This window comes from Mus caroli, chromosome 5, assembly GCF_900094665.2.
Source record: "Mus caroli chromosome 5, CAROLI_EIJ_v1.1, whole genome shotgun sequence".
NCBI lineage: Eukaryota > Metazoa > Chordata > Mammalia > Rodentia > Muridae > Mus > Mus caroli.
In genome coordinates this window covers 24,833,592-24,843,769 of record NC_034574.1, presented here as the reverse complement: position 1 = coordinate 24,843,769, position 10,178 = coordinate 24,833,592, and the positions used below count along the sequence as shown (strand labels likewise).

General features: G+C 47.6%; 1 protein-coding gene across 1 annotated transcript in view; it reads right to left on the bottom strand.

Annotated features, from left to right (window-relative positions):
* Drc1 (dynein regulatory complex subunit 1) overlaps positions 1 to 8,639 on the bottom strand; it is a 36,469-nt gene extending 27,830 nt beyond the window's left edge. Inside the window, exon 1 of the mRNA XM_021163874.1 lies at positions 8,421 to 8,639. Coding sequence (XP_021019533.1) covers positions 8,421 to 8,575 — 155 coding nt within the window. The 5' untranslated portion in view covers positions 8,576 to 8,639. The remainder of the gene's footprint in view (positions 1 to 8,420) is intronic.
* Between the last annotated feature and the right edge of the window lie 1,539 nt (positions 8,640 to 10,178).

Here is a 10,178-nt window from a genome sequence, read left to right as displayed (position 1 = left end):
TGTGTGTGTGTGGTTTGTGTGTGTATGTGGTGTGTGTGTGTGTGTGTGGTGTGTGGTTTGTGTGTGTGTGGTGTGTGTGTGTGTGGTGTGTGTGGTGTGTGGTTTGTGTGTGTGGTGTGTGTGTGTGTGTGGTGTGTGTGTATGTGTTGTGTTTTGTGTGTGTGTGTGGTTTGTGTGTGTGTATGTTGTGTGTGTGGTCTGTGTGTGTATGTGTTGTGTGGTGTGTGTGGTGTGGTGTGTGTGTGTGTATGTGGTGTGTGTGTATTGGGGGAAGGAGTATGTGCCTATATAAGAGCAGGTGTACGTGTAGGTGCCAATGGAGTCCTGAAGAGGGCATGAATCCCCTGGAGCTGTAGTTACAGGCAATCATTAGACAGACACACCCAATGGATGCTGGGAGCCAAACTGTGATCCTTTGCAAGAGCACTATGCATGCATTCTTAGCCACTGAGCCATCTCTCCAACCCCAGCAACTTACTTAAGTAACATACAACAGCAATGGAATGTGCTGCTTAGTAGCCCAGAAAAGGACAGATGTAACCTCAAGCAATACAGAGAGCCGAGCATGGAGGCTCAGGCCTGTAAGCCCAGTGTTTGGAAAGTAGAGGCAGAAGGATCAGGAGTTTAAGGCCAACCTGAACTATATAGTAAATTTGGGGCCAGCCTGAGCTGTTGAGACTGTATCTCAAAAAACACAACAAAACAGCAAATTCTGGAAGGGTGAATTGAGACAGGCAGAAAGACAGGAGACTTTAGAGCCTTGAAAGAGAAAAGGAAGGAACACTTCGCCCAGGAGTCTAGCTGAAGCCTCTAGCCTGCTGAGAGTGAGGAGTGGTCCCCGATAATGGACAGCTCTTGTGTAGGGCCTTTCTCCGTTACCAGGTACAAACCTACACTTTCCTGGGAACGGAACCTGAAACCCCCACTTACAGTACAAGGACCCATCCTGAAACCTTGTGCAACCCTAGTGGCCCCGAGTTTCACTTCAGGTCACAGCCCACCCAAGGGTGGAGCTACTCTATATAGTCTCACTTGTCAAAAGGAGAGAGAAGGGGGAGGGGCCCTAGCAGCCTTAGACTTAATCTGAGAGCCACCAAAATGGCAATTATGCCACTGCTCTTCTTAAGGGAAACTCTCCTGAGACGCCCACACTCAGCTCTCACAGGAATCTTACCTTCTTCCCAAGGACCTCTCTTCCCCTTAACCTTGGTGATTAAAATGTATACTAAAACCCTTTTTAAAATCTATTGTTCTTAGTGTATGTGCATCTGTGTGTGTGTGGGGGGGTGCATATTAACTCAGGGTGTTCTCGGACGGAAGAAGTGTCAAATCTCCTGACAGTACACTTGTAGCTGGTCGTAAGCCATCCATAGGTGCTGAGAATTCTATTCTGGTCCAACTTCAAGGGCAATACAAGCTCTTAACCCTTGAGTCATCTCCAACCCCTAAAAATCATTTAGAATAACAACACGTCTTTTCGAAAAGTACATCGCAGAGCTGGAGCGGTAGCTCATCAGTCAAGAACACTGTTGCTCTTCCAGGAGACCTGGGCTGGAGTCCCAGTTCCCACGTGGCAGCTCATAACCACCTCATCCAACCCAGTTCCAGAGGATTCAATGAGCCCCAGAGAGCCCGGTATCCATGTGTACATACGTATAAGAAGCCAAAACACTCATAAAATAATGAAATTATTATTTGTTCCTCCATGTTACAGTGCACATGTGAAGTCACAGCTTGGAGGAGTCAGGCGTCTCCTCCTAACTCCTGGGTCCCAGGGACCGGGCTCAGAAGGTCAGACATGATAAAAAGTACCTTTACCCAGTGAGCCATCTCACCAGCCCTAAGAGCTTTGGAAATTTCAATTCCAACTCATACTAGTCATTCTCTCCTGCCTCTGGTTTTACCTGAGTCCCCCGGTCTGTTCTAAGCTGCCTCTGAGCCACAGTGGGGCTGTGCCTGCGTGCCTGAGCACTGCCTGCTGCTGCTGGCAATGTAACAAACACACGAGGGGAGTGGCCTAAGAAAAGGGGTTCAGCATCCGAGGGGGTCTTTATTTGTTCGTTTTACTTTGTTACTACATAGCATTTACAAATGGCATTAATCGGGCACTTAGGGCCTGCAGAGATGACTGGGCACTTAAGAGAGAGTCCTGAGTCCTGCAAATTATTGTCTATGTTTACAGTGTCCTGTTCCAGACCTTCAAAAGTCACCCAAACCTACTGTGACCTTGGCTTTTGGGAGGAAGACTCATGGATAAGTATCCTTAAAACAAGGAACTAAAGCCCAGCCAGGGAGCAGTGAGGAGGAACACCATCAATGGCAGGCTTCACCTCAGAGCAGGGGTTATCTCCTAAGAAGCAGAGGGCTTCACTCAAGACATAGGGACTTCTTCCAACTCCGTGGCAACAGGACCTTGCTGGGGACGGGAGGCATAGGACTCCATACCCTTCGTGCACTGGAGCTGTTGACTCCCCAGCCTCTTGGCTTCTTTATTAGCAGTGTGTGGAAGGAAGCTCCACCCCTTTAGCCACTTATCATCAGAGAAGCACCCAACAGTAACAGATAACACCAGGAGGGTCTCCAAGGACAAACTGGCTGTTGAGTCCTGTGTCCCATGGGGAAATGCCCTTAAACCAGGCAAAGAAGGTTTTCTTAAAGCGATCCTCACCACTAACATGTCGGATTAGTAAGCACTCCTACCACTGGCAGCAAGCTGTCAGGGTTGGGCCTCTCCAGGACTTTTCTTCTGACTAGAACTCCTGCCTCAGCCAAGATAAGCTTTGTTATCCCAGCCCTTGAGAGGCTGAATCAGGAGGATGGCTGTGCGTTCCAGTCCAGCCTGGGCTACAGTGTGTGACCCTGCGTCAACAATGACAGAAGCTAACGGACAGCAACTTTTGCCTGAGCGAGCATTTGCTGTCGCTGGTTTTATTTCCAACAGTAAAACATGTGGCTGCCTCGCCTGGGATTTACAGCCTTCAGAACCAAAGCTGATAATAAACTTGGGGTCACTGGACTTCCCAGTGTGGTCATACTGGCTAAACCTCTTTTCTCGGTCTCTTACCATTAATGGCTCCCTTTTTAATTGGCATACTGGGCCTGGTGGCCAGAGTCTAGCATGTTGGGGTTCCCAGAGACAGGTCTGTGCCCTAAAGCTGCAGTAACAATAATTCGTATTTTGATGAGAAAGTAAGACAGAGAAACAGAAGTTCAAAGGCAGTGTGGGTTACACAGAGAGTGCCAGGCCACCTACCTCCTAGGCAAAATGGTGACAGGAGGGAGAAAGGGAAGGAGGAGAAGAGAGGAGAAAGTTCTGGAATTCTCTAAGGAAGCAGCAGGAAATGAGCTTGCCACCCCCACACTGCTAACCTCTGAGAGGCCCGCCTCACTCCCAAGGTCTAAGTGGTCATCCAGGCCCCTAAGCAGCTTTGGGAGAGGAGCTGCCAGGGTTCCAGCATTCGTCAGGAAATAAGGGGACCCTTCACTGGCCTCAGCCCCACCCACTGTGCCCAGAGTCTGCCGCAGAGCAGAGCGCAGACAGCCCCTTTGGACTGGACTCCCAGCCTTACCCAACCCCCTCAGCAGTGTCTTCTCACTCTATTTCTGATCTGAACTTACCCTTCACTCCTCTGTCCCCTTCTACTAAGGCACTGCCAGGCTAAGGTAGCTGTATTCTCACCCCCACCTCAAACTTCCTGCCTTGGCTGTCAGCTGGTTAATTAATAACCAAGCCTATCCAAATACTCCCAGCTAGTCCGTGGAACAGAGATGGCGGTTCAAAAAGGCAAGTGGCTTCAGTCAAGATCTCACCGAGTTTCAATTTCAATCCGTTTGCTGCTTTAATGCATCCTTTTTTGTCCCCCCTCAACCTTGGGCACTGTGCTAGCCAATATGGCGGCCTTGGACCACACATGTCTAATAGGTCCTTGAAATGAGGTGTGTCCAGACTAACATGAGCTGTGAGTTTAAAGCACACACTGCAGGGCTGGAGAGATGGCTCAGTAGCTGAGAACACTTGTTCTTGCAGACGACCTGGGCTCGGGTCTCAGTACCTACGTGCCTCCCAATTAATTCATAACTCTAGTTCTAGGGATTTGATGCCCTCTTCTGATCTCCTCGGGCATGTATGTAGTGCATTTGCATTCATTCAGGCAAAGTCACCATACACATAAGATAAGATAAAATAAATCAAAAACAAAATAAAAAACCACCCACTAGGGGCTGGGAAAACAGAAACGTGAGGACTTGTGTTTGAACCTCCAGTCTCCAGCACCCACACCGAAGCTGGACAGGGCAGCACTCTGTTTTATTATTCAGGGTTTCCTGTGACAGGGTCTCCTTATGTAGCTTAGGGTGGTCTGGAACTCTTGACCCATCTGCTTCAGCTTCCTAAGTATTGGTGGTACTGGGATGTGCACGACACCTGGCTCATTTTCTTCATTCAGAAAGTTTGTAGGCATTTCTTTTTGTTCTTGGTACTCTGAACTTTTACAGTGATGTACTTTGACATGGACTCTCCCTCCCGTCTTCCCTGTGAAGGTAACTTTTATTTGCCTGATGTTATTGTCATCTTGGAAGCTTGCTGCTGAATAAGCCCATCCTTTCTAGCTCTTTCTGAACTCTGGCTGGCTGGTTCAGCTCAGCTGTTCTGCTCAAACTCCTCTCCAAGCTAACTTATTCAATCTGGCTTCTCTCAGTTTCTCACTGAATTGCTTGCTTGGCCTCAAACTAACTCTGGCAACTCATTCTAATCGTCTGATTTCTTATTCACTGGCTTCAGCTGCCTTTGCTGACCTTCACGGAACTGCATGAACTCACAACAAACTCAGCTCCACTGCACTGCCCTCCCTGTACTGACTCCCATCAACTCCACTGCACTGCCCTCCCTGTACTGACTCCCATCAACTCCACTGCACTGCCCTCCCTGTACTGACTCCCATCAACTCCACTGCACTGCCCTTGCTGTACTGACTCCCAGCTGCCTGACTCTCTCTCCCTTTACTGCTTTTAAATAGTTTCTCTTTCCTGTGCTGTTCCTTTGAGACTTGGGCGTATCCCATCTTTGACTCATTCTGTCAGATCTTTCTCTGACTCACCACTTTGTCTGCCCCTCATTTAGATGTCACTTTCAAACATGGTTCCTTCTACAAAACTAATTTTACCTTAAAGATGTGTACTAAGGGTGTGTCTGTATTCCAGCCAGGGGGATTAAAGATGTGTGGCATGTCTGCATCCCAGCAGTCTTTGGATGTGATCCCTTGCCAGAGCGGCCGTATTGCTGGATTAAAATTCCTCTACACTTTCCTCCCTCTCTTCCTTCCTTCCTCCTTTTTCTTCTTTTTTCTCCCTTTCTCTACTCTCCCCTCCACTCTCCTCCTTCCTCTTGTGCTGGGAATTGGCACATGAAAGATCACTGAGACACACACCTCCCCTTTACCTGGAGTAGGCCCATTTCCTCCATTGTGCTGAACAAATTATTATTATTATTATTATTATTATTATTATATTTTATGTGAACAAGTGTTTTGCCTGCATGTAAGCCTGTGAACCATGTGCCTGCCTAGTGCCCACAGAAGCTAGAAGAGGGCACTGGACCCCCTGGAACTGGAGTTAGAGACAGTTGTAAACTGGTATGGGGTATTAAAAATCAAACCTAGTTCCTCTAAAAGAACAGTCACTGATTGTAACTGCTAAGCCATTTTTCCAGGCCTCTTTCATGTTTTGTCTTGACTCGTTTTTGAGACAGGACTTCATTATGCTGCCCTGGCTGGCCTGGAACTCCCTATTTTGGCCAGCTGGCCTCAAAATCAGAGATGCCTGCCTTCCTCTGCCTCCCAAGAGCTAGGGTGATAGGAATATGCCACCACACCTATCTTTTTTTAAAAAAATAATATTTATCTATTCATTTGTCCTGTGTGTGTGTGTGTGTGTGTGTGTACTCAAACCATGGCACACATATAGAGGTCACACTGTCTTCTGTTCAAACAGCCAATCAGAAGCATCCATCAGATTCAACTTCAAAATTTGAATTTGCGTCCATCTGCTTCTCTCTAGATTATTGGCACAGAGTCCAGGCCAATCCCCTGCCTCACCAGAAGCAGAGTAGTGTCTCCTTCCTGCTTGGGTCTCCTCAGTCACACCTCCAGCCCCTTCACACCATTCCCCAAACAGTGAGCTGAATAATTTGAAGGTGAAAGTGACGCTCTGCCCATCAGGAAAGTGGCCTTAACTTTGTTTAGACATTATCACATGCTGTTATCACACCCAACAAATATCCCCCCACCCCAACCCCTACAAGACAGGATTTCTCTTTGTAGCCCTGGGCATCCTGGAACTCTCTTTGTAGACTAAGCTGGCCTTGAACTCAGAGATCCTCCTGCCTCTACCTCCTAAGTGTGTTGTGTGCCACCACGCCTGACAATGTCTTAAAGTAACCCAGCAGTGCCTCCTTACAAAGCTAGCTTTTTCTCAAGCTCCAAGCTACTCTTTCTTTCTAGCTGCCTGGCTTTAGGGCCTACTCCCACGAGTCTCCTCTCCCCTTGCTGTCCTTGTCATAGATCATAGTTATAGGGACACTTGTCCTCTTTCCCTCATTAGAATATAAACTTCCTGCACATCACTGAATTCCCAGTCTCTTTGGTTTGTTGTTGGTTTTTTTTGCTTGTTTGTTTGTTTGTTTTGCTTTTTTGGTTTTGTTTGTTTGTTTGTTTTGGGTTTTCGAGATAGGGTTTCTCTGTGTAGCCCTGGCTGTCCTGGAACTCACTTTGTAGACCAGGCTGGCCTCGAACTCAGAAATTCGCCTGCTTCTGCTTCCAAGTGCTGGGATTAAAGGTGTGTGCCACCACTGCCTGGCCTGCTTTTTTGTTTTTTTTTTTAAAGGTTTATTTATTATTATATGTAAGCACACTGTAGCTGTCTTCAGACACACCAAAAGAGCGCGTCAGATCTCATTATGGATGGCTGTGAGCCACCAAGTGGTTGCTGTGATTTGAACTCAGGACCTCCAGAAGAGCAGTCAGAGCTCTTAACCACTGGAGCCATCTCTCCAGCCCCCCAGTCTCCTTGTTAAAGGCCACAGCAACAACCAAGACCATGATCCTCGGACAGCTTTGGAGATGGATAAATGTGGCGTCACTTGGAGACAAGTAGAAGGGCAGATAAGAGTAAAGTTCATCTGTTAGCCAAACAGCATCAATAGACAAGCTTACTAAGGATGCTTCTGCCTTGCCCAGTTCCTGAACCAACCCCAGTTCTCATCCCAGAACCTCCTAACCAAAGAGGTGGCAGGGATCCCAGGAGGAAGAACAGGGAACACAATGCAAATACATAATGTAATGAGGCTCCTAGCCTTTCCCCAAGGGGACTGAAGGTCATCAGGGAACTGTCAGGAAAGGGGATACCCAGACAGTGTTAGGACAATTAAAAACAGATCTGAGTTACCATGACAACAAGAGATGCTAACCATGATCACAGCCTTGCCCAACTAGGATGGAGGCACACAGACCTCCATCTTGTACTTCGGCTGGATCTGTAGACCACCAACAGTAAAAATGGAGTGAACGACTTAGAAGTTGAACAACTGTCACATGAAGTCTGGTGACCAGTGGAAGTCCCTTAAACTTTACCTAAGCTAATAAAGACACCAAAGCCTAGGGAACATGGTGGGGATGCAAGTGTGGTGGCCCCTATCACATCCCCTCTTAACTCACAGGTCTGGTACTTGTAGTACCTGGATGGATTCTAGATGATGATCATCAATGTCTGCAAGCACAAGCAAGCAGCCGCCCCGCCTTTGCTACAGTAGATCCGTCGACATGGCCTTGGGCCCAGTGAGTGTGGCCACTAAGTGAAATGAAAGCTTTTACTCTTATTTTATTTTTATTTTGAGGTGTCAAGACCTTCCTATGTAGACTAGGCTAGCCTTGATCTCAAAGAGATCTGCCTGCCTCTGCCACTCCAGTACTGAGATTAAAGGCATTTTATTTTATTTTTTAATTTTAAAATGGATCAAGATGTTCGTCTGTGTGTAGAACACACAATCACATATGCTCACTGGCTGTGATAATTGTCCTGGTCTTTGTTATAAGGTATTCTCAGTAGAATGGAGATAACCGACTCTTTCACAGATCGCGGTCCATTACATCTGGTCAACAAACTCTAGCCTCTGGAATAAATCTGACCTAGAACTTTTTTATTTTTATTTTCAAATATTGGGACAAGGTCTAATTATGTAGCCCTAGCTGTCCCAAAACTCACTGCTTGAATGTTCTAGAAGAAAAGTTTTCCTGTTTACACCCAGGGCACACACGCGCGAGCGTGTACACACACACACCTTACCACGGGGCTCCCACCCAGCGCGGCCCCAGCTCCCTGCAGGGCACTCTGGGCACCCCATCGCACCACCCCGCCACCCAGCTCACCGCCTTCGGGCTTCCTGACGAGCAGCGATGCGCAGGCGCCGGGCCTGGATCCGCTCTTGCGGGTTATCCGAATGCACCGAGGGTCCGAGAATCGGGGTGGTTAAGTGGTCTTCCCCATTCTGCTCTAGGACCCCAATGGTTCCTGACGGATTCATGGCGGCGTCTCCCACCCACTGGCAGCTCCGCCTGGACCAGCAGCCCGGTTGCTAGGAACAAGCCGTTGCCAAGGGAAAGCAGTCACCTGACCCATCTCTGGCTGGCTGTCGCGCGGGCGCTCCAGCCCAGCTTCTCTGCCAGGCACTAAGAGTTGTATATCTGTATCCCAAATGTGGACTTTATTCCCCTTGCCTGAAGTTGGTTTGGAGGGGTTGACTTGACCCCACGAAGGCAGATGGAACAAACCGCACCGCATCTCTTTCTGACTCAAAAGCCCAATTCATCATCCACCTTACCAAATGAATATTCCTAAAAGGCACTTTGCTCCAAAATAACTGAGTACCTGAAAAGCATTGTATTTTATAGCTAGAGACAGTGGCGTCCTTTCCTTTTTTTTTTTTTTTTAAGATTTATTTATTTAATGTATACAAGTACACTGTAGCTGTCTTCAGACACACCAGAAGAGGACATCAGATCTGATTACAGGTGGTTGTGAGCCACCATGTGGTTGCTAGGATTTGAACTCAGGACCTTTGGAAGAGTAGTTGGTGTTCTTACTGCTGAGCCATCTCTCCAGCCCCGCGTCCTTTCCTTAAGCTGAGTGGGAGACCACCTCAGCCCATTGCAGTTTTGGAAGTGTGAACCCAAGTACACTCATCATCTGTAGCCATGACCAAAAAAGAGGTGGGTGCAGGAGAATGGTTGGGGGGAAGGAACACAGGACACCACCGCTCTCTCAAAGCAGCAGTCTGCGGGGGTGTGGGGGTGGGACACATCATGCCTTAGGCACCGTGTGTCCCCTTGTCAACAAAAATAATGTCCCGGGCCAGAGAGAAGGCTCAGCAGTCAATGTTTATGGCCAAGGAGAGCGACCAACTGAGTTCAATCCTTTAGGCCCACGCTATGGAAAAAGTACCAGTACTGATAAATTGTCCTCTGACCTTCACACGCCACAGTGGCACAGGGGCACACAAAATCATAGGTGTAAAAAGTGTTTTGTTTTTTTTTTAATGTTCTCTTTAAGAATTAAAACCATGCCTGTGGGCTTGTGGTATGGCTCAGTGGTAAAGGGTTTACCTACACCAGTCGGTTCGTTGGAGCACCTAGGACAGGACACACAAAACAAAACAAAACAAAACAAAAACACCACTCCTGTAATCCCAGAACTCAGGATTATGTTCCAGGTCATCCTGGGCTACAGAATGAGACTCCGTTTCTAAACTAAATTAAAATAAGAAATGTAAAGCCCTATACCAAAATAATAATAATAATAATAATAATACCCACCTTTCTACACAGACATGCAGACATAGTGATTCACAATCAGCCCTCTGGGAGGCTGAGATACGAAGACTGTAAAGTTCTAGGCCAAGCTGGGCTACATTTCAAGACACTATCCCTAATGCAAACCACTCGACAGTTTATTTTTGTAGCACTGGAGACTGAACTTAGGGACTCAGACACGCTAGACATTCCTTGTTGATGAAGGGGTTTTATGGCTTAGGGAAGTTGCAATGCAAGAATGAGTTTGCTGTTGGGGGTGGTGGCCCACGCCTTTAATTCCAGCACTCAGGAGGCAGAGGCAGGCGGATTTCTGAGTTC